The sequence below is a fragment of the Gorilla gorilla genome, chromosome 17 (assembly GCF_029281585.2).
Source record: "Gorilla gorilla gorilla isolate KB3781 chromosome 17, NHGRI_mGorGor1-v2.1_pri, whole genome shotgun sequence".
In the NCBI taxonomy this organism is placed as follows: Eukaryota; Metazoa; Chordata; class Mammalia; order Primates; family Hominidae; genus Gorilla; species Gorilla gorilla.
Genome location: NC_073241.2, coordinates 52,526,631 through 52,550,528, shown reverse-complemented (window position 1 = coordinate 52,550,528; position 23,898 = coordinate 52,526,631). Strand labels below are relative to the sequence as shown.

The window sequence follows — 23,898 nt, the reverse complement described above, 5'->3', positions numbered from 1 at the left end:
GATCATTTGAGGTCAGGAGTTCGAGATCAGCCTGGCCAACATGGTGAAACCGTTTCTACCAAAAATACAAAAATTACCTGGGTGTGGTGGTGCACGCCGGTAATCCCAGCTACTCAGGAGGCTGAGGCACAAGAATCGCTTGAACCCTGGAGGCGGAGGTTGCAGTGAGCAGACATTGGCCACTGCACTGCAGCCTGGGGGACAGAGCGAGACTCCATCTGAAAAAAAAAAAAGAAATGAAACATATAAAAAGACAAAGTATATCTAATCTACAATGGTAGATCTTCAGATCTTTGGAGGGGAGGGAGAAAAGTAGTTGTATGGGGACACGAGTGACACTGATGCTGTTCCTTGGTTACATACGTGTATTCACTCTGTAATCATTTATTAAGGTTTACGTGAGTGCTCTTTGCATGTATTTCTGTGTGCATGGTATATATCAATAAGTATTAAATATTCCATACTTGCACAAAAAAATTGGAACCCTCACACACTGCTGGTGGAAATGTAAAATGGTGCAGTACATGATACCTGCAGTGATGATGAGATGATTGAGATAGTGATGATGATGCCTTGTTTCACCAGGTTCTGGCCTATTTCATTGATGCCATGAAGTGGTTCTGTGATGTTTGGCAATTTTGTGGATACTTTTACTCAAACTAGGAACGTAGCAATAATCAGAGATTCAATCCTATCTTCCTATGAGAATTACAAGGGGATCTTTTTAAAAATGCTAAATCCTGGGCTTCAGTCCAAGAAATTTTTATTTGGTTGATATGGAACAGGATATTAGTGGTGTGTGTGTGTGTGTGTGTGTGTGTATGTAACTTCTCCCAGGATTTTGGATGTGCCATCAGGGCTGAGAACTACTGAACCAGGATTAAGCAAAGCCACTGTTGAGTGTTAGCTTGGAGTTAGAAAGGAGAGTGCCACAGGACTCAGGAGACCTGGGTTTTAGTTCCAACTCTTCCTTTGTTTAAACTGTATGCTTTGAGCAAGATAGTTCTCCTCTGTGAGCTTCAGTTTCTTCATCTGTAGAAATGGGGCCAAGCAGCCTCCTGTGCAGGGATGTTGTGGGGGTCACGTGAGATTTTCTCTGTGACACAGCAGAGCCTGGTGTCTGGGACATTTTATGCCCTCATCACATTTTGGTTACTTTCTTCCCTTATCTTTCATGAACTAGATACTCGTGTCACAGTTTTCTAGTTTCATTCTCTTGTTGATGCTTCTATAAGATGTAGGAGTTTGTTAAAAGTCACCTAAGATTTCTCTAGGTTTAAAATTTATCCTTCCTTCACATGAACCTAATCTCTTTTTGTTCCTCATCTGTGTTCTCAATCCCATTGTGCTTATAATAAATGTTGTTCTGATATCTGGCAAGATTAATGGTTCATATATTTTGATGAGGCAATATTAAATACTGTTAATAGCCATGCCTGGAGTTTAACATGAGTTGTCCCTTGTTAATAATTACACTGATTGTGGTAATAAATCATAGGATGGGTAATAACAGTTAATTGAAATTTTTTAATGCCAAATAGAGTTATGAGTATAGGCTGTGATTTCTGTCTAGTGGACTTGGAATAGTTCTATGGGTTCTAGGAGAAAAAGAGCCTGCTCTCAGATGATAAATTTTATATTAGATTTACTCTTTAACCTGGAAGGAAGACCAGGTTGGTAACATTCATATGTGAGTCTGCAACACAGACAGACTCCAAGACTGTCTGAAATACACCTCCAACTCTGTGGCCTGTGGGAGAGCTGGAGTCCGCCCGTCCCTGGAGAGGTAGCAGTGCAGCGTGTTTGTACACCAGCTGGAGGAAGTCATTCTGGAGCCTTGTGGCTGGAGTTGAGGGGTATAGAACAGAACTCTCACATGTTAATGTGTATGCATATCACCTGGGCATTTGTGCCAGTGCAGATGCATTTAGTAGGTCAGGGGTGGAACCTGAGATTCTGCATTTCGCGTAAGCTCCCAGATGTTGCTGATGCTGCTTGTCTGTGACCACACTTTGCATGGCAGATAGAAGAAAGCTACCTGTTGTTCTGCCTGCCAGCACTTCCCATACCTTCCTCCAATAAAATGTTCCTTCCTTCTTCCAACCATGAAGTTCCTGAGTGAGCTTCCTTATTCTTATATGACTCTGCCTCCCAGGCCCCAGTCAGTTGGTCCAGGAGCCAATTAGAATCGTCCCTGGCATTTTGGGACTAGAATCCAGAGAGATCTAGGCTTAGATCCGCTCTGTGAAGCTCTTTCTAACTCTATGGAGGGAACTGGTCAAGGATAAGGGGTAGAGAGAATGTCCCAGTGGTTCTCAAGTCCTTGGTTCCAGTTTTCCCAAATATATGAAAAAGGATTAAACAACAAAACAAAACAGCATTGTGACCTTAAAGGTTATATTACCAGCTCTGATTATCTGGTGCAGAAACTGTCACATGCAAGTCTCTATTGGTAGCCCCTGAACATTCAAAGATGAATAGCACATGCCCTGATTGGAAGAAGACCGCATATTGCAAATAGGGTTTGGCATGTGCGATGGCAAGGGGTTGTGGGAGCCTTGAGAGGAAGTGCTTGATCCAGTTGGGTGTGTGGACGGGGGCCAAGTTCAGTAAAAGTTTTCTCAAGATGGATTTTTGAATGGTCAGTAGGAATTATGTCGGCTATATCGGCAGACCTATGAAATGTTTCCAGGCAGAGAGAACTTGCTGAGCAAAAGCAAGAAGATGGTAGGAAACTGTGTTTGAAAAATTGCAACCCCTTTAAAAGGGAGGTACATGGCTGTAACTGGGCTGAAGAAGCAGGCAAGGGAGAGTCTTGTATGCATCACTTTTTTCTTAAGAGTCATATGCATTTAAAAACCAATAGAACAATAAACCTAAATCTCTGATTGTCTCCCAAATACCTGATAATCTGGCAGGTTCCTACTTACAACACCCCCCAGCACCACCACCATTTTCCCCTTAAATGGAAAATTTGTCTCAGGATTGAAATGAATGTTTGAAAAACAAACCTGATCTGCTTTAAATACCAAAATCTGTTTAAATAACACAGAGGTTGTGACAGCCGTTGACAAAGCTAGGAAGTTCAAAGCCCTGCGGCTGACACATCGTATTGAGTTCTGCTGTTGTTGGCACCCCTCTGCCTGTGGCAGGTCCTGGGGTTTGTTATTCGGGTCTGTGTGTGAGAAGGAGACATTCCTCAGATGACAAGACTCTTTCTTCTTTGGGAAAAATCTGTTTTTTAAAATGCTTTTTATAAGCAAGTACACCAATTGACAGTACAGGTGATGACTATTTCTTAGGTCTTCTTGAATGGCTAGTTCCAAGAGTAAATTGAAAGTTTTCTCATGGGCAGATTTTAGTCATTTCAAGAGGGTTTTTCAAAAATGTTTATGCTTTTACTAACATTTTTGGAGTACAAAATGTAGTGTATGAGAAAGACTCTTGTTCTTTGGGGAATATTATCGCATTGAAGGTGGTGTCAGAGCACTTAGTAGCCCCCCAGGGTAAGCACACTGCAGTAGGCTTGTTAACATCTGGAGCATGACTCTCAGCCCTGGAATACTGGGAGCTTGGTTTTATCCCATGACCACACAGTGAGATGCACTGGGATCAATTTCTGTTACTTAGAGGAAAGGATTGCTTGATGCAACAGGAGACCAATCCACTGATTAACTGTGGAGCAAGTGACATGACACCTAAAGCCTTGGAGCATGAGGCCTTTTGCACGCATTTCTGAAGAGGAAGGCAAGGATGGCTAGAATTTGGGAGACTGTCACTCCAAGGTGTGTCCAAGCCTAAGAGGCTGTTCTTGTGGAGGCTGGCTCTGGAGCTCTGAAGGTGCAGCTGGTGGGTGCTGTGTGTAGTGTCCGCTGGAGCATAATAGTTAAGTTCTAAACCTGGAAGATTGGACACAGGGCTGGAAATCCAGGCAATGGTCAGTACTCAGTGGAGAGTCCTTCTGGATTATTAGTCCTAGTTCTGTGGGGCGTCAGTCAAGGTTCTAGTCATAAGGCCAAGGTCTGGCCAGAGCCAGGCAGCCTAGAAAGCTCCCTTCCCTGGGTTGGAGATCAGAGTCAAATGTGGAGCACAAAGAGGGAGACTGGTGTGGCTTGAGAGTCAGGACAAAAGCAAGGTCCCACTCAGTGGACTGTGTGGCCTTGGGTGGTTGGGGTGCAGTGAGAGAGGAGGGGAGCAAAGAGGCAGCTTCAGTGGTTCCATCCTCAGTGCTAATACCTGGGGTCTCTGTGCTGTAGGTCCCACCACCAGGTGGATCACTCAGGAAGCCCCTGGTACAAATGGGAAAAGCAATGCATTCCCACAACTAGTGCTCAGCAAATGATGGGGAGGTGGCAATGATGCTCTTCAAGGGCCAGGCAGGAAGTGAAAACTGGGTAGATTTCACACCTGTGTGTTTTTAGTAGAATTACTGATCATCCTGGGTGACCTTGTCACCCAGGAGCTGGAAGTCAGGAATTAAAGTTATGCTTCTTGTCACACACTCACACCAGTGCATTCCTTTGTAAGCCTCCAAGTGCTCCAGAGTCACAGGGGGCTCCTTTTTTTTTTCTTTTCCCTATTTTACCCCTTTGCTTTTAAATGCTTGTTTTGGGCTTAATGATAAAAGATTTTGTTTTCTGTGCTGACACTACATGTTCCTACATGTCTCAGAGCAAATTTTGAGCTTTCAAGCACATGAGGAGCCTCTTCCCCTGTGCTGACTTTCCAAGTGAGCAAAAAGGAAGCCAGTACCAAGCCTGTTGCATGTTCATGTGCCCTCCAGGGAGGATCAGAGGCTCAGGTTTTTTGTTTTTTTTTTTTTGAGATGGAGTCTCGCTCTGTCAGATAGGCTGGAGTGCAGTGGCGTGATCTCGGCTCACTGCATGCTCCCTCTTCCGGGTTCCAGCGATTCTCCTGCCTCAGCCTCCCGAGTAGCTGGGACTACAGGCGCCCGCCATCACGCCCGGCTAATTTTTCGTATTTTTAGTAGAGACGGGGTTTCACCATGTTAGCCAGGATGGTCTTGATCTCCTGACCTCGTGATCCGCCCGTCTTGGCCTCCCAAAGTGCTGGGATTACAGGCGTGAGCCACCGCGCCCGGTTGGCTCAGGTTCTTTCCACCCTTTGTCGAATGTGACTGAGCCAGGCTCTGCGGCACTGACCTTGGTCCTGGGATGGCTTCCAAGTCTTTGACCTTAAGAGTTCACAATGCAGAGAGGGGAGATAGGCTTGTAAACAGATCACTGATTAATAGGACAGTAGTGGGGCATCACGCAGGTAGAAACCACGTGCTGGGGAGAGAACACATCATCCTTTCAGAGGAGTCTTGCCTGTACCGAATAGATTAAAAATGGGCCCGTCCAACCCCACAGTTGTCCCACGGTGCAAACAACTTCAGTCTACATTCTCTACAGAAATAAGATAAAGGGTCTCAGGCAGCAGCACACTTGTTCCTTGGGTGATAAAACTTTTGAGAATTTTGAATTTTGGAAAGGTGACTCAGGAGAAGGCAGGAGACTATACAAACATTTCCAGGAAGTGGCAGACGGCGAAGGCACCGGAGTGGCTGCTAAACCAACCTTCTTTTCAAGTAAGGGCTGGTTTAAAATTTTTAAGATGTGTTTTTTTTGGCAAAAGGTGCATTTCAGAGGAATGAGCAGACCAGCTATCTATCTCACGGCAGACAGGATTCCTCCTAAGCTAAAGAGGCTCACGGAGGAGCAGAGGCACAAATCCCAGGCTGTGGGTGTGGTGGGGGACAGGGCAGTTGTCCCTTTTTACCAGCTGGACTGAAAGTCACCTGAGTTAGGCAGTCAGAGAAGGAGAGAAGCCAATCAAAGAAGGCCTTGAACAGCTGGTAAAAACAGGCAAGGACAATAAAGACAGTGGTGAGGACATAGAAATGACAAGTTGGGTCCTTTATAAATCAAGCGAAGTGTTCCATTATGCGGAGCTGCCAGCACAGCCAACATCCATCAGTGGGATGGAGCCTTTCTCAGCAAGTCCAAGAAATACATCTCCATTGGCACCGTCCCAGGCCACGTCTAAGAAGTTGCAAAAGGAAAGAATGACTAACAACATAGTTAACTTCAGTCAAGACTAATGAAGGGGGTGGGGGGAATGAAGAGAAACATAACAAAAAAGGAAGGTAATCAAACAGGCACAAACAATGTAAAATATTTCTTCAAACAGCTAAATATTAATGAATTGGGAGACCTGGATGAAATACATTTTGGGGAAAAGTGAAAATGGAAAATATGCAACAATGAGAAAGAGAAGACTTGATTAGGCTAATAGCTATTAAAGATCACCCCCAGCTAGGAGATCTAGATCCAGGGGCCTTCAAGTCACGGGTAACTTTCAGAGTCAAGATCATCTATAACTGTTGCAGGATAATAAGCAGAGAAGCTGATGAACTCACTTATGTGGTTAGTACAACATTGTTTCCAAGACCAGACAATTGCATTGAGAGGTAATAACATTTTAGTCCGCTTCATTTATGACCATAGATGCAGAAGTCCTAAATTAAATGTTAAAAAAAAAAAAAAGGGCCAGGCACGGTGGCTCACGCCTATAATTCCAGCACTTTGGGAGGCCAAGGCGGGTGGGATTGCTTGAGCCCAGGAGTTCAAGACCAGCCTGGGCAACAAAGTGAGACGTTGTCTCTACAAACAAATATTAAAAATTAGCTGGGTGTGGCAGTGTATGCCTTATAGGCCCAGCTACTCGGGAGGAGTGCTTGAGTCCTGGGAGGTCGAGGCTACAGTGAGCTGAGATCACGCCACTGCACTCCAGCCTGGGCGACAAAGCGAGACCCTGTCTCAAAAAAAAAAAAAAGGGAAAAGAAAAGAGGGACGTTCATCATGCGCATCAGCTCAAAAGTTGTCATTCAATATGATCTTTAGAAAAAGCCACCACTAGTCTCCACTTAGAGAAATCTCTTTCCCTATCCTTTGTATTCTTGTAATTGTCTCTCTGGCTGGGCTTCTACTTCTTTATTGCCCCTGAGGACAATACCCAGGTCTTTTTTCGTAATCAAGGTTTTTGCTACAAATCAATAAAGCGAGGCAGAAAGTGATACCAAATGACTTAACTACAAAGAAAAGTTCCAAAATCTCACCATGTTTATATCCTATCATGAGAGTTCTGTGTTTGTAGTTCCAGACTTCTTTCTGAGATGGTAATGAGTGACGATGAGGTTCATAAACATACTCCTTCCTTCTGCTTGTCTGTCTGCTGCCTTGCTCCCAGCTTGGAGACCCAAAGAGGCCTCCAAGACAGCACATGAAATCCCCTTGAGGGAGATGGTAGCTGAACCTCTCCCAACACGGCCTACATCCCACCTCTCACTGCAAGAAAGCAGTTTCTTAAGCTTACCTTCCCCATGGAAGCTGTTTTGACCTGCAGGATGTGGAAGACTGGAAGCCAGAAACATCTTTCCTTAAGCAGACATTCCAAGTGTGGACAGAGCGGGGCCACTGGTTTACACACACTCTTGGTGCTGGGGGGTTCGAGGCACTTCTGGGGTCTGAGTCCTGTGGCTGCCATTCCTGAGACACCTTTCTGGAATTTCCAGCCTTGAGAGATGTGGAGGTAACCTCTTCCCTCTCCTCTGGCTTCTAGGTATTTGCAAATAATTAATTAATGATTTAATCACTCCTTTCCCCAGGATGCACCTGGTTTCTTAGAATGTGTCATGGATCAGAAAGATGGGAGCATTAGGTGAGGACAGAGAGATGGTGCATTGGACAAAGGCTGGGTGACAGATAAGTTTTTATCTGGAGGATCCGAGAACAGGTTAATGAGCACATCTGACCTTGGAGATGAGTTCTGCACTGCTGAGACAAAATGGAAATGAGTTTTCTTAATATACCCCTTCCCTGGAGAGAGATGAGGGCGGCCTTGGCTGTGCGCCTCCCTTTTGAAGAATTTGGAAGTTAAATGCTTCTTTGAACATTCTCACCTCCAAAACAGACTAAGACTTAGCCTTTTCTACACCAAATGCTTGGCTCAGAGGCACCGCTAAGTACAGGGGGCTGACTAGGAAGCGTGTGGGGAAAAGGACACGGGACGTGGAACGAAGTGCCTGATGGCAGGCATCCGAACTCAAGTGAGCTAAGCTTGTGAAAAAAATGACATTGGAGGTTTCCAGAGCCCTGCTGGTATGATGACCTTTTGTTGAAATTATTTCTACAGATAATCACAGCTGGCTTATCAGTATTGCTGTTTGATGCGATCCTGACCAGCGCAACCATGGGATGGTAAGTCTTTTGCATAGAGAGATAAAGTGCCAATTAGTTACTGAGTTTCGTCAGGATACTAAATTTTTCTCTCAAATGTTGCAGAAAGGGAGTGTGCGTTGGCTGTGTATCTCCATCCAAATGCAAATCTCATATTAGCAAAGCTTTCTTTAAAAAAAAAAAAAACTTTTATTGACCTGTAAATACAAATTGGGAAGAGTGCATATATCATAAATATACTACTTGATGGATTTGTACAAACCAACCATTCTGTATACCATAACCAGCATCCAGAGCAAGAAACAGAACATCACCCTCACTCCTCCACCCCAGGGCAGCCACCGCTGGTCAACCACTATGTGTATATATATGTAAGTATATGTATAATATAATATGTATAATAATATGTAATGTTTAGTAAACCACTATACACACACACACACACACACAATCAGCCCTTTGAACAGGTTCCAGATCCTCAGATTAAACCAACTGTGGGTCAACAATGTAGTTTAGGCCTGCAATGGTTGCATCTGTACTGAACATGTACAGACTTTTTTTCTTGTTATTATTTCCTAAACAGTACAGTATAACAACTATTTACATAGCATTTACACTGTATTTGATATTACAAGTAATCTAGAGATGATTTAAAATATACAGGAGGATGTGCATGGGTTGTAGGCAAACACGACACCATTTTATATAAGAGACTTGACAACCCATGGACATCCTGGAACAGATCCCCTTTAGGTACTGAGGGGCAACTGTATACACACACACACACACACACACACACACACACACACACACAGAGAGAGAGAGAGAGAGAGAGAGAGAGAACACGTGCTGTGTTTGGGTGTCTTTCCATTTCTTTGATTTTTCCATTAACTTTCTCTCAGATAAGCTCCAAATGATCCTGTTTAGAATGCACTGCCCATTTGCATAAAGACAGCACGCCTCACTAAGCTGTCTGAACAGAGACCAGAAGGAAGTGAGGGAGTGAGCCATGGGGATGCTGGGGGACAGTGGTGCCAAGGGGTGGGGAGGAAGCAAGAAGACCAGGGGCTCTTGCCATGATCTAGGTGCAAGATGATGATGGCTGAGAACTGGCTGATAGCAGTGGAGGTGGGGAGACATGGTAGGATATCTGAGGCACTAGGATTTGAGAGAGGGGAGTCTAGGATGACTTCTAGGTTTGGGTTCCGAGCAATGAAAGAATGAGGTTGCCTTTACTGAAATGGAGAATGTTGTGTGAAGAGCAGGGTTTGGCAAGGTGGTGGTGGAGGCGTATTGGGCTTTGGTTTGAATGTATGAAGCCTGAGGTGCCTGTTGGACCACAGAGTGGAGACACAGGAATAGGTCGTTCGCCAAATCAGCCTGCAGATCTGGGGAGGGGAGAGCCTTTCTGTACCTTGGCCATGGCACACATGTGTCTCCTCAGGGCTTCTGGGCCTGTCACTTTGGCCCAGATGCCTTCCTCCCTGCTTTCAGTTGGCCACTACTGCTCATCCCCCAGGCCTTCAAATCGAGGTGACCTCAGAGGGGCTTCCCTGGCCACATCCTGTGCAAGCCCTGCTAGCTTTTTCCTGTCGCCTTGCTAATTTCCTCCCTGACAGTTCTGACTGTTGTGACCAGATTCGTTCCTTTCTGCCCATTAGGGTCTGCCTCCCTCCCAGAAGCAGTGCGCAGGACCCTGGGGGTATGCAGGAGACAGTTGGGTGTGGGGTGGTGTTCAGCAGGGAAGACCAGGACAGGCAGGCTCTTCAGAAGGATGGCTGAGCAGGGCAGATGGGGACAGGTGGGTTCTTCAGAAGGATGGCTGAGGCAGGGGCATGGCTGTGGGGAGACACAGTGGGGACTCAGAGTCCCAGGAGGTAGGTGTGGCCATTGTGATGGTAGCTTCAGGACACACCTCCTGGAAAAGGCCACACTGCCCTGCCCCATAGCCCTCAGAGCCCGTGACTCACAAGGGAGGTTTGGGCCATGAGTAACACAGGGATGCACAGAGAAAGTACTACTGTCGGAGAGGACCCAGCTGTGACCAGCGCCCCGGGCTCGCCCTCCGCTCAGGCCTCGGAGCTCTCATCTGAGACAGGAAACAGGCCTTCTGAACTTATTAGGACCATGTGCCTCTCGTTCAAGGGCCAGTTGGTTATGACCACATGAGGACAAGAATGAAGCGATCGGGTGGGTTTCACCCCTGAACTCTCTACACAAGACCTGCCCATTGGAGAGTTAAGAATGTTATCTATTCTGATTACTACTATTCAAACCAATAGGTGATTGTTACCAAGGATTTGGGTTGTGGTCTGCAGGGAAGGCGAAGGTGAGGGAGGAAGTAATGGAGAGTTTAAACAGTTAAAACAGCTCATTGCTGATGAATAGGCATGCTTTAATTTGGGGAATATATATGTATGTATTTTTAAGCAATAGAGTAATGCATGCTATTTATAAGACATTTAAAACAATACAGAAATATATCAAGTAAAAAGCGAAAGTCGCTCATCCTTCACTCCCTCAAACTCCTCTTGCCAGACGTCACTACGGTTCGGTTGAAGGGTGAGAACAGTGCTGCATTTGGCCAGGCATGTGTAACCCAACGGAGGTGGACTCTGTTCACTGTAGGAGGTGTTAGATCTGGGGGCCTAGCCACAACAGTGTTTCTGAAATGAAACCACACTGAGCAGCCCTCACACACATCACACATAAATAGTCCATTTCTTGGGCTGATGACAAAGTTTTGTTTCCTTCCCTGTGACCAGGGGCAGCCTGGCCTCAATCCTGGATGCTGCACATTATGTAGAAAAATTCACATTTGTTGTTGCTGCTCACTGGTCTTCTGTCCTTTGTTTTAAAAAGGAAAAAAAGCCTAGGACCACTTTAAGATCATGCTTATTTCTATTCTAGTTCCTATATATTACTTGGCAGATTTTCCCCCCCACAGAATAGCACTATAAAATTGAAGTGCAGGCAAATTTTGGAATGGGTTTTTACATTTCTTTACCAGTATTATCAGGAAAGAAAAAACATAGTATTGCTTAGCTTTGCTCAAATAATGCCTGACTCTAGAAAATAAGTATTTTAGCTGGGCGCAGTGGCTCACGCCTGTAATCCTAGCACTTTGGGAGGCCAAGGCGGGTGGATCACCTGAGGTCGGGAGTTCGAGACCAGCCTGACCAACATGGAGAAACCCTGTCTCTACTAAAAATACAAAATTAGCCAGGTGTGGTGGCACATGCCTGTAATCCCAGCTACTTGGGAGGCTGAGGCAGGAGAATCGCTTGAACCTGGGAGGTGGAGGTTGCAGTGAACCGAGATCATGCCATTGCACTCCAGCCTGGGAAACAAGAGCAAAACTCCATCTCAAAAAAAAAATAATAAGAAGAAAGTAAGTATTTTTTTCCATGCCTGCAATCAGAGTAGTCCTAATAGCTGATCTTTCCCCTTCCTTCTTTTTTTTTTTGCATTTGTTTGCAAGTTGGACCTGCTGAGTTGTCACTTGCTTAAGTCAAGGACCACCATGCTGGCTGGTGGGAGTCAGCACTGGTACCCAGGTGTGCGCAGGACAGCCTCCCATCTCCCAGGTGGCCTTGGATGCTGACATAGCCACAGAAACAACAGTGTTATTTTTGAACATCGGTAGGAGATTCATATGGGATAAATGTGAGGGGCAGCACCAGTGGCCCTGTGGAATACCATGATGGGGAGTCTAAAAGGTAACCGTGCATCTTGTGTGGCTTTGGGCTGGAAGGGGTTCCTTCAATAAATAGACATTTACCAAGTGCCTCATGTGTGCCAGGAACCATTCTTGGATAAAAGTCAAAAATCACTGCCTCTGCAGTGTCTATACATGCTCATTGCCCTGCCTGAGGGCAGGTCCATATCTAAATCATCCTAGATGGACAGAAATGAATGGTTTTGCTCACTGCACTCAGAAAATGGGATTTCCAACCTTTCTCAGGAGCGCCAGTGGGGGCATTTCCTGCCCCAAGAAGACAAATGGAAGGAAAAATTAGGAAATGTTCCTACACCTTCCTCTTCCTCCTCCTGCTATGTCTTCCTCTTCTTTTTAATAATAATAACTAACCATTTATTGGGCAACTACTGTGCCTCAGACATTTCTTACATTAATATTATCTCATTTACTTTTACAACACTCTTCCAAGTCATCCATATTTTAAAGATGAAGAAGCTGAGGTCCAGAGATACTTATTTTCCCAAGATTTTATAGCTACTAGGCAGTTGGACCAGGTTTCAAACCCAGGTCTGTGTGTACAAAGCCCTGTAACCTGCTAGAACTGAATTGAAAAACACCAAGGATTTACAGCAGTGTAGATAATGTACAGGCAGAAGCTCATGAGGGAGTTATAAGGGAAAATGGCTTAAATGTTCCTCGTCCCACCACTGTGATCCTCCCTAAAGAGTATGTAGATGATTTGACAGCAGAGGAAACAAACAGCGTCACCCAGCACAAGACAGTCCTAATTCCTGTTCAGGGACTGACCTGCAAACTAAGAATGTCCAGTAGACATTTTTAGGGAGGAAAATCTCATTGTTATAGGTTTTTTATACCATAGCTATAATTCCATCATATCAATCAGTTAAACATCTTTATTGAGTGACTGCTGTATGCACAGTATGTGGAAACCATTAAGAAATATAAGATATCCAACACTTAAGGGGTTATCAAAGGAAGGGCAAATCAGAAAGCTAATTCATTGGATGGATCAGATAGTAACTGTGTTAATGCCCAGTGAATAAGAAGACTGAAGAAGGGAGAGAGGCCAGGAGTGTTTGGAAGATGCCCCTGGAGCTGGTGTGAACTGGGCCTTATGCAGAGGAAGAGGCTTAGCTGGGCTGAGAGTTGGGGGATGGAAGAGGACTGGACCCCTCTCACCTGGGAAGACAGGGCAGCCAGTGGAGACTCAGTGATTTGTAACCAGAACTGGGGCTCTGAAGCAGGGAGCTAATCTTCCTCCCCCCTCTTCCTCTGCACCTGTCTTTCTGGGGAGGGGTGACACAAATGGTAGGCAGGTTGACATCCCAAAATCCAGCTGCCCAGAGAAGAAACCTTTATATCCTGAGATATGTATATGTGTACATGCGTCTCTCTCTCCCTCTCTCTCTTTCTATATATAAAGAGAATATATGTATTTTATATATGTTATATATTTGATAGATATATAATGTCATTTATATATAATTCTTGTTTTACATATGATATGTTATTATATAACAAGAATTATATGTATTTTGTTATATTACATTTTATTATATGAATTATATATAATTATATATGATATGTTATATAAATATATATATATATAAAAATTCTTGAGACTTTTCCCCAAATTTCTGTATCCTTAACTTTCATAGTGTTTGTCTAAATTCTTTAATTTTTTTTTTTTTTTTTTGAGATGGAGTCTCACTCTGTCACCCAGGCTGGAGTTCAGTGGCGCAATCTCGGCTCACTGCAAGCTCCGCCTCCTGGGTTCACACCATTCTCCTGCCTCAGCCTCCCAAGTAGCTGGGACCACAGGCACCCGCCACCGTGTCCGGCTAATTTTTTGTATTTTATTTTTTTAATAGAGACGGGGTTTCACCGTGTTAGCAAGGATTTTTTTTTTTTTTTTTTTTTTTTTTTTAACACAGGGCCTCTCTATGTTGCCCAGGCTGATCTCAAACTCCTGGCCTCAAGCCGTCCTCCAGCCTCAGCCTCCCAAAGTGCTGAGATTGCAGGAGGGAGCCACCACTCCCAGACTAGCCTAAATTCTTTTTTTTTTTTTTTTTTTTTTTCCTGGAGATACAGTTTTGCTCTGACGCCCAGGCTGAAGTGCAGTGGCGCAATCTCAGCTCACTGGAACCTCCATCTCCCTGGGTTCAAGCAATTCTCATGCCTCAGCTTCCCAAATGGCTGGGATTACAGGCACACGCCACCATGCCCGACTAATTTTTGTATTTTTAGGAGAGACCAGGTTTTGCCATGTTGGCCAGGCTGGTCTCGAACTCCTGGCCTCAAGTGATCCGCCCACCTCAGCCTCCCAAAGTGCTGGGATTACAGGCGTGAGCCACTGCGCCCAGCCCCTAAATTCTTGACAATATCTTTCTCTTACAAGTAAGCCTGCATTGACCACATTTTGTACAGAATTTCAAAATGAGCCAAAGAAACCCAGGTATTGAACTGAACGTGAGAGCTAAGAGTAAGACGGCTCTCCAGTGTGAGGAAATGCTGAGTCGGAATAGTAAGGAAGCAGGCGTCTGTAAGAGGCTGTCTCTGGGCTGTTTCACATCCTGTGAACTTTATCTTATGCCCTGAGAAAAATGGAAAGAAAGGCTGTGTGTTCCCAAATTAAGGAAACAGAATGTGTGATTATTGCAAAAGGAACCTTGACTTTGGAATTTCCTGATTTTTGAGGACTCCTGAGGTTAAAGATGGTGTGTTTTCAGCCTGAAGGAATTTTCCAACCACAAAGTGAACCACCAGAAGAGTGGACTGTGCTTCAGCTCTATGTCTTGCACAGAGCTGGTCTGCCTTGTCCATATACTAGGCGTGTTCAAGCGTGGCTGGGTGACCAGCTCTCAGAGCCCAGGCAGGGGCGGCAGCTGATCCCTGTGGCATGGGACTTTAAACTGATCAGAAGTCACAAAGGGCAGAGGCTGCAGGCCTATTTTGTTTGGACCTATTGTGTGTGCTGGTATAGTTACTATTTCTTGTCATTTGCTTTTCAAGTTTTAAGTTAGTCATCACCATTTTGAAATCGGGTGATTTCCTCATACAAATCCAGATTTACAGATTCTTTTGAAAATGTGGAGCAGCTGTTAATGTTGGGCCTGCATTTGCACACAGCAGCAGTTGCTGGAATGAATAGAGGCTGCCTCTTCACGTTGGCGTGTGCTCTCCAATCCACCATGGCCTCCACCACCCTGGCTGGCTGAGACTGGAGGACCCTGCTCCAGCCAGTAGCCTTGCATCCATATATTTGTATATTCGTGCATTCCACCAAAGGGCTGGGCTGGGCTCTGAGACTACAGAAGGAAGCAAGGCACATTCCCTGACTCCAGGGAGATCACCATGTAGGGGATAAGTGTTCAAATATATATGTCATTATCCTCCTCCTTGGATGGACAACAGCTTAGCTACACAAAGTAGGCCATCTGAAGTAGGGCTTCTCACCCAAAGCACTATTAATATTTGGGACTGATAATTCCTTGTTTTGAGGGGTTGTTCTGTGCCTTGTAGGATGTCTAGCAGCAAACCTGAACCCCACTCGCTAGATGCCAGTAGCACCCCCTCAGTTGTAACAACGAAAAACATCCCCGACATTGCCAAAAGTCCCACCCCAGTTGAGAATCACTGGTCTAAAGTTCATGGGGGCTAGTGGAGAAAATTCCATTTGAAATTTCAGCAAGATCTTAAGGAACTTGCTCATCGAATGAGAGCTTTGGATCAGCTCAAGTGTCAGGTCCTCAGCTGCTCCTCCCATCCCCTCTGTGTCTGTGTCTGGCTCTGTAGGCACTTGCTGCACTGAGTGACAGGTGGCTGGCGCCATCTCTCCCACCAGGCTGTGAGCAGCTCTAGGAGAAAGGGTGTGTTTCATTCACCTTTGCATCTCTAGGCCTAGTGTTGAATGCTTGCTGAATCAACGCTGAGTGGCCAGCCTTCAAAATATTGTATCCAAGAACAATTATAAACCGAAGTACTCAATATTTTTAAAGTCTTTAATTAAAAACAACTGCTCTCATCCAGCCAATTATTATAAAAACAATCTATTTCAAGCCCAGTAATGTAAATATCCAGATTTCTATTTAATTGTTCATTTTTAATTAACAGTTTTATAGTAATATTAATTCCCTCTGTTTCAAAATTCAGCAAAGGAGATTTGAAGCATACAAAAGAGAAAGATACTGACCTGAGAGCGGTATCCTTGTCAAGTGGAATTAATTATGGTGACTCCTCTCCTCTCCCGTTTTATAGATGGGGAGAGTCACCCTTCTCTTTGGAATAGTTTAAGGACAAGGAAAGAAAAGAATAACCAAAATGCAACTTCTTTGTTCTAAGGATTCCATGATCACATTTTTCCCTTTGCACATCATTCACTGAACTTGCCATTGATCGCTGTTTATCAGCCATGAGGATCACTTGAACTTGAGCCTAGCACAAACCTCACCAACACTGAGGGTCTTTAGAAAATGATCGTATATAATCTTTGAGTAAAGATTTCTTATCCCTTTAATTTTAAGGAACTTCACGGAGGCTGCCCAAACCTATGTATAGAAAGAATGAATTTAGGGGCAAAGAAAACGTCCCCCATCACACTCCAAAACGCCTTCAGGATCACAGTGTCTGAAATTTATGAGTTCTCCATTCGAATTAAAAATTTGAAACCTCCTCTTTAAAATTCTATGTAAGAAGGGCCTTCTCAATAACGTTGCTTATTACCTCTCAAATTTTATCATAATTTAATAGATTATGAACTCACTCGGCAGAGCCCCAAGGAATGGAGCATGGGGCAGACACATTGTGGTGAGGAAGAGAGAAAAAGGAAAAAATAGTTTAGGACCAAATTATTTTTAGACCAAATAGTTTGGGACTTCTCCCATCTGTATAGATGGGAGAAAGGGGATAAAATATTAACAGTTTAACTATTCATTGAATCGGTATTTATTGAGTGCTGCATTAGGCGCAGGGCCTGCAGCCAGGTAAAGGATGCAGCCTCCATCCTCTGTCTACTAGCTCAACAGGAATTAATTGAATAGCCACAATAATAAATGTAAAATTTAGATGGAGGCTTCGGTCCCTCATAGGAGAAAGAGAAGGGCTGGAGAAGTGCTGAAAATAAACCTCTGGAAGAGAAGCTAGTGATGGATATTTCTGGCCATGTGTGCCCTGCAATCTGATGTTTATGCCTTGGTTACATGAAGTTTGTTCATTTCAGGAATGATGGGGATTACAAGATTTGCAAACAGTTCAGTCAAGCTCTGACTTAAATAGTTGTAATGCTATTAAGATACCTGGACCCATGTCAGCCTTTCCTGCTGTTTAGAAAACAACATCAAAGCTTACCTCCCTGGCTCTCCTAACAGTAAACCGAACCAAGGTTTGTTTTCATTTTTAGTATTTACTAAGCTGCTTTGGTGTTTCATAAAGTAGTTCAGGCAAAGGGACAGAATGCAAGGTTATTATACTCCAGCATTGTTCTAAGGTTATGGAAGTAAAAGTGGCAAGGGGCCAGCTGCTACCCTGGTTTTCTCCCTGGTGATTAAGGAGGATTAGTGGAAAGTGTATAAAATGTCCGAGCCCCTGGTTACATTTGCAGAAATAAAACCCTCCCAAACCCAAAGCTCCGTGCAGCCCTTGCATCCGGTCGTGGTGACTCTGCATTGCCTGGGAACTTGGCAGGGTGGCATACATGCTCATGAAGGGCTACAAGGGGAACGGCAGTCACTTAAAAGGAAAAGCCAGGTCTTTGGAGGTGAGCCAGTGTGCAAAAAGAACGCCTCCCCTTCACAGTCATGTCTTTTCCAAAGAGGAGAGGTGATAGAACCCCTCAGCATCTGGGGTCCTGAGCTGGACAAGGGACAAGCAGGCTCCCAGCTTCACAAAGCGGCCTCATTCCCAAATAGGGTCGTTGGGAACTTGGGTCACAATTTCTCACGGAGACAGTGCTGACAATGATGATTACAGATCTAGGGAGGTCCACAGATAGTCATTTGGTTCATAACATGGACATTCGTTCCAGCTACATTCTTGTGAGTTAAATAGGAACGATCAACTTAGTTTCACTGTTATAGTTTTATTTCTGTAGGAAAGAGGAAAGTACATCCCAACTTGGAGTAAGGTATTAGGCATCAATCTCCCTCGGCTCCCTCTCCTCCATCCCCATTGTGAACCAAGTGGGGGACATCCTCTAAGCCCCTCAACCTGACTGACCAGTGTCTCCTGCTGCCTTCCCCCAGAGGCCTTTAATCACCAGAGAGAGGAGATCATGGTGTTTGGGGGATTCTCCCGATCTCTAAGCTGAGGAAGGAGTACATTTGTTCTCTCTTGCTCCGGAGAGCAGCTTTGGCCTCATGGGCGGGGTTGTAAGAAATTACTGCTGTAGAGTTAGTGTGATGAAGAGCTGCCTGGGTCAGCGGGGGGAAGGAACATGTCTCAGTCAGTCCCCGCCAACCCCAGTGGCTTCCGCAAGTGAGATGCCCATGGAGACGCATGTGAATCCAGTGACCAGAGCCACTCATCCATGGGACAGGCTTGCCTTGCTCAACAGGACGTGCCCCTCACTAGACATCTTCAGGCAGAAGTTGGGTGGCCCACCAGGAGGGCCACTGAGGAGGGGATTGCTACTCTCAAAGGGCAGTCGGCTGGAAAATAATAATAATCCTGTCTTAGTGATTGTCCATCATAGGCTAAACACAGGGGTGGGTTGCTGCTGATATATTATTTCTTAGCCTCACAGAGACTGTTAGATGCGATCATCTCCTGTGGTACAGATGGAGAGACTAAGGCTGAAAACGTACGCAAGATCACCTGACTAACAAATGCCTGCGCCAGAGCTTGAATTGGCCTGATTCTAAAACATATGGTTTTTATATTCTCACTCATAGTCAGTTCATTCCTATTCTAAAGTGGAAAATGGTGTGAGTTACCTGTATGTCCGGGTCACCCACCAAAGGAACATTTTTCACAGGGTATGTAGCGTGAACAGCCTATGTGTGTGTCATACACTCAGCACCCCAAACGTTCAAGGTGCGAAGGCGCCATGGCCTGGGTGTGTGTTGCAGGTGAGCGTATGAAGGACTGGGGTGTTGGGTAGGCAGATGAGAGAGGAAGGGAAGGAAAGGGTCTGACCAAAAGGGCTGTTGGCACCTCTGAAAAAGGGGCTCTCCCCATCAGAGGCCTACCACCATAGTCCCTTGGTGATGGCCCAGCACAGGCCCCAGAAGACTAACGGGATTCAGATAGTCACCAGACTGTCTACGGCGAGGTTCAAAATAGAAAGTGGAGAGGACTTTGGCTGTATTACATTAGAGGCATGTTAAAATATTCAGCTCTTCTTCCCTCTCTGTCTCCAGTTCTCCCACTGCTTTTTCATTTCAGATCACTGGCCATGTTTCTTTCTGTGCTGGTGGGAAAATTATGATTCCCCACTTGTATTTTCACCTTTAAATGTTCTGTAGTTTAAATGAAATGAAAACTGAGATTGTCACCTTAATTTTAAGAGTGTGGATACCTGTGTGATTTCCTATCCATCAGCCCAATTTGCCAACAGCACCAGAGGCCTCTATGGGATCTCTCCTGCCAGAAGTCTGTGTTTCTGCCAGAGAGCACTAACCCAGTGCATCATCCTCACCTGGTCAGGATGTGTGGGACGCTTCACCTTCTTCCCCAAGGGAAGGTATCGAGCCCGCCTCCCTGCATTCTCACCTCCCATGTGTACCTGAGGTCTGCCCTGAGGGATAGGAGCGATTCCTGGGCTTGACCTGGAAGCATGGCAGTTCGGGCTGGTGATGAGTCTCAGTTGCAGGATGAGGGGAAGCACCCCTTGCCCTGCGTATGTGGGCGCCAGGCAGCTCAGGGGTCCCGGGGGAGTGGAGAGCTGACCTTCTGCTGTTGTTTGCAGCCTCCTGCTCGGTGCGCTTGGAGAGGCCTTGCTGGTTTTCTCAGAGCGGAAGAGCGCCTGAACAAGACGGTCAAGAGAAAGACTCACAGGCTGCTGCGGGAGAACAGCTTGTACACCTGTGTATGAGCCCCTGGTCTCATAGCTCCCTGTTGAATGTGTCAGAAAGAGGAACGCAAGGACAGTGAGGCCAGGTGGGCAGTGCCATCACCCTCACCCAAGTGAATGTGGTGGTGGCTGATGAGGCCGAGGCCCTGATGCTTCAAGGAGCACCCTTTCTGGGGGTCTGCAGGTCGCTGCAGAGGAGCGGTCTGTTACGTCTTCCCATTTGGAGAACCTCTCTCAACCGTGCTGTAGCTGGTTCTGCAGAAACAGGAAGTACAGGATTTCATGGGCTGGTTCTGCTCGCCTCGACTGAGCTTCACACCTCTGGATGCCACGTGCTCTCTCCCAAACACTGCTTTCAGTGCGAGGTAGTGGGCCTAAGGGGTTTGGTTATCTTTTTTTTTTTTTCATTTTTAAAATTTAAAATTTTTATTTATTATTATTTTTGAGAGACAAGGCCTCACTCTATCACCTAGGCTGAAGCGCAGTGGTGCAATCACAGCTCACTACAGCCTTGACCTCCTAGGCTCAAGCCATCCTCCTGCCTCAGCATCCAGAGTAGCTGATGTGCACCACCAGACCCGTCTCATTTTTTCTATTTTTATTGTTTTAGAGATGGGGATCTCACTGTGTTGCCCAGGCTGGTCTCAAACTCCTGGGCTCAAGCAATCCTCCCACCTTGGCCTCAAAGTATTGAGATTACAGGCATGAGCCACTGCACCCGGCCTTTCTCATTTTTATTTTTAAATTGACAGACGTAACAGTGCGCATTTATCACGCACAACACAATGCTTTGGGAATGGTTAAATCTAGCTAACAAATGCATTACCTCACACGGTTGTCATTTTTGTGGTGAGGCTTGGTTGTATGTTTTGTTTCATTCATGTTTTTACATCCTTGGAGTCTCCTCTGGGTCCGTCCTTTCTTTGCTGTCATGCTGGCTTGCCTAAGGCCCACCCCCACCTGTGTATGAGCATTTTAAACTCTAGAGTGAGTGACAGCCTTTTTATGGTTGGTGTTACTGTTTATTTCCTGCCTCTAAACTTCTCGTGGTCCTTATAAACTTGTCAGGATGTGTGTTGCGTTGAATTCTGCATGTCCTTTTTTTGCCCACCATCAGGTTAAGCTGGTACTAACTTATCACCAGAGGAAACAGGGTTTATGAGCACTGACAGATGTCTTCCCTGGGCAAAAAAAAAAAAATAGTATATGTATACACACACACACACACACACACATTTATATTTATATTTCTTAAAGCTTTTAATCCCTTTCTTTCCCGATATCTCAGAGATTTCAAATCATTGAACACTGAAGTATATTTTTCAGGCCAGATGAAAAATTGTATTAAAACCCTATTCCTGGTCAGGCACAGTGGCTCACGCCTATAATCCCAGCACTTTGGGAGGCCGAAGTAAGCAGATCACCTGAGGTCGGGAGTTCAAGACCAACCTGGCCAACATGGTGAAACCCTGTCTCTACTAAAAATACAAAAAAATTAGCCTGATATGGTGTTGTGTGCCTGTAGTCCCAGCTACTTAGGAGGCTGAGGTAGGAGAATTGCTTGAACCTGGGAGGCAGAGGTTGCAGTGAGCCAAAATTACGCCACTGCACTCCAGCCTGGGCAACAGAGCCAGACAGTCTCAAAAACAACTACAACAACAAAAACCCTATTCCTTGCCTTTGTAGGAGTCAAAATAAATGAACTTCTTTTTTCTTTGTTTTATTATTATACTTTAAGTTCTGGGGTACACGTGCAGAATGTGCAGGTTTGTTACATAGGTATACACGTGCCATGGTGGTTTGCTGCACCCATCAACCTGTCACCTACATTAGGCATTTCCCCTAATGTTATCCCTCCCCTAGCCCTCCACCCCCTGACAGGCCCTGGTGTGTGATGTTCCCCTCCCTATGTCCATGTGTTCTCATTGCTCCAAAATAAATGAATTTACACAAAACGGTCACTTGTTTCTGAACCCACCAAGAAGGTTTAAGAAAATAATGACTATAAATATTTCTGTTCCTAATAGATGTTTCAAATACCTTACCACTCTGCCAGGTGTCAGAGAGTTTGGGCCATTCAGGGTGACCCATGAGTCCTCCGCAAGCAGGGAGCCAGGCCCTGTAGTGTTGAATACCCACGTCATTGATGGAGACCCCCTGCCCTTGGCGTCCGGGAAATACGCCTTGTCCATACTCAGCCCCATGGAGAATACAGTCAACTCAGTCGGTGGCTGTTGTTGCTTCTGCGTGTGTTCCCCAACTTGTTGAGAAAAGAAAGAGAAAAAGAAACAACTAGCAATGGATTCGTGTATTTGGAACTTGAGTACCTTAAATTCATGTCCTTGTCTTTTCCTGGTCTCTGCTTGTCATGTAAGGTAAAAATGCTAAGAGTGACCTTAACACATATGGCTTTCAACTTACTTTTGTTGTTGTTGTTTTGTCTTCTTGTTTGTTTCCATGAAAAATATTTATATTATTTTTTTTCTAACCTCCAGCTGATTAAACAGGTACCTTACATTTATTAATTTGGAGGAAAAATAATAGTAGCTGCCTGACATACCTTCTCACTTTGAAGAGTCTCTACTTTTTTAATTTAAATTTTTTTTATTTTTAGTTCTGGGGTACATGTGCAGGTTTGTTACATAGGTAAATGTGTGCCGTTGTGGTTTGCTGCACCTATCCACCAGTCACCTAGATATTAAGCCCAGCATGCATTGGCTATTTTTCCTAATATTCACCCTCCCTCCCCACCCCCCGACAGGCCCGGTATATGTTGTTCCTCTCTCTGTGTCCATGTTCAACTTACTTTTGTTCTTCATCTAGGATGTCAAACTTTCTAGAGACTGAGGGTCAAATAGAAAATCTGGGTTTAGAATTGTCCTTATTCTCTTGCTCCTGTAAAACTCTATACAACGGAGACCAGTTCTTTTCCACTTGCAGAAAGTGGCATCTGTCCAAGTGTCATTTTATACCTGTCTTTCCAAGTGCCATTTAAGCAAATGGAGGTTCTGATGACTGCAAAGAGCCATGCAGTTTAAACCCAGTCCTCTTTCCAGCAGAACTGGCCCCAAAAGCTTTGGCTGAGAAGTTTTAGATCCTTTTTCAAATAGTTCTCTAGCAAGCCTGTATTTGTTTTTGTTTGGTTGTTTGAATCACCTTTCAGAGTCCTCTTTGTTTTTTTGTTTGTTTGTTGTTTTGTTTCGTTTGCTTGAGATAGGGGTTCACTGTGTTACCCAGGCTCGAGTGCAGTGGTGCAGTCGCAGCTCACTGCAGCCTCAACCTCCCAGGCTCAAGCAGTCCTCCCACCCCAGCCTCCCAAGTGCCTGGGACTACAGGCACATACCACTCCACCCGGCTAATTTTTTATTCTTTGTAGAGATGGGGTCTCACTATGTTGCCCCCTGCCTGTTGTTCTTAAAATCTCAGATCTTTTCTTACATTGACACCAGCAAGAGGCAGAGGATAAGGTGTTTCATCAGTATGCTATCAGTTTCCTTCAGTTTCTATTGGTTCTTGGGCCTTTTTATTCGAGCTTTAACCACCATCTTCTATGCCCAAATTCACGTGCTCAGCGCTGAATGAAGGATGAGCCCACAGACCTGAACAGTGGAGTGGCCCCCTCACTGTAGCCCCAAGCTCTCATTTTCTGCTTAGGGAGTCTCCAGGTAAGCCCACACTCTGCCTTTACCCTTGGGTCCTGTTTGGCACCTGATGACCTTAATCCTTGCTGGAACCCAGTCAGAGCCTTGGGATTTGGGGTTTTTTTTATTTCTATAAAGAAAGAATGTGCTTTCTATTAGGAGAGGCAAGGTTGTGTACAATGGTGTATTATTACTAATCTGCTGTGGATATAAAGAAAAATAAGGGCCAGGCATGGTGGCTCAAGCCTGTAATCCCAGCACTTTAGGAGGCTGAGGTGGGAGGATTGA

At 45.1% G+C, this 23,898-nt stretch overlaps 1 protein-coding gene across 10 annotated transcripts in view; it reads left to right on the top strand.

Moving 5' to 3' along the window:
• TMEM241 (transmembrane protein 241) overlaps positions 1–21,924 on the top strand; it is a 143,673-nt gene extending 121,749 nt beyond the window's left edge. For 5 of the 10 annotated variants that reach the window (XM_055368337.2, XM_055368335.2, XM_055368338.2 and 2 more), the window contains 3 exons: positions 8,197–8,261; positions 8,528–8,611; positions 19,865–21,924. In XM_055368337.2, the coding sequence (XP_055224312.1) occupies positions 8,197–8,261; positions 8,528–8,611; positions 19,865–19,925 (210 nt within the window). In that variant the 3' untranslated portion in view covers positions 19,926–21,924. The remainder of the gene's footprint in view (positions 1–8,196; positions 8,262–8,527; positions 8,612–19,864) is intronic. The other 5 variants (XM_031003665.3, XM_055368343.2, XM_063699122.1 and 2 more) reach the window with 1 other exon arrangement.
• Positions 21,925–23,898: the final 1,974 nt, after the last annotated feature.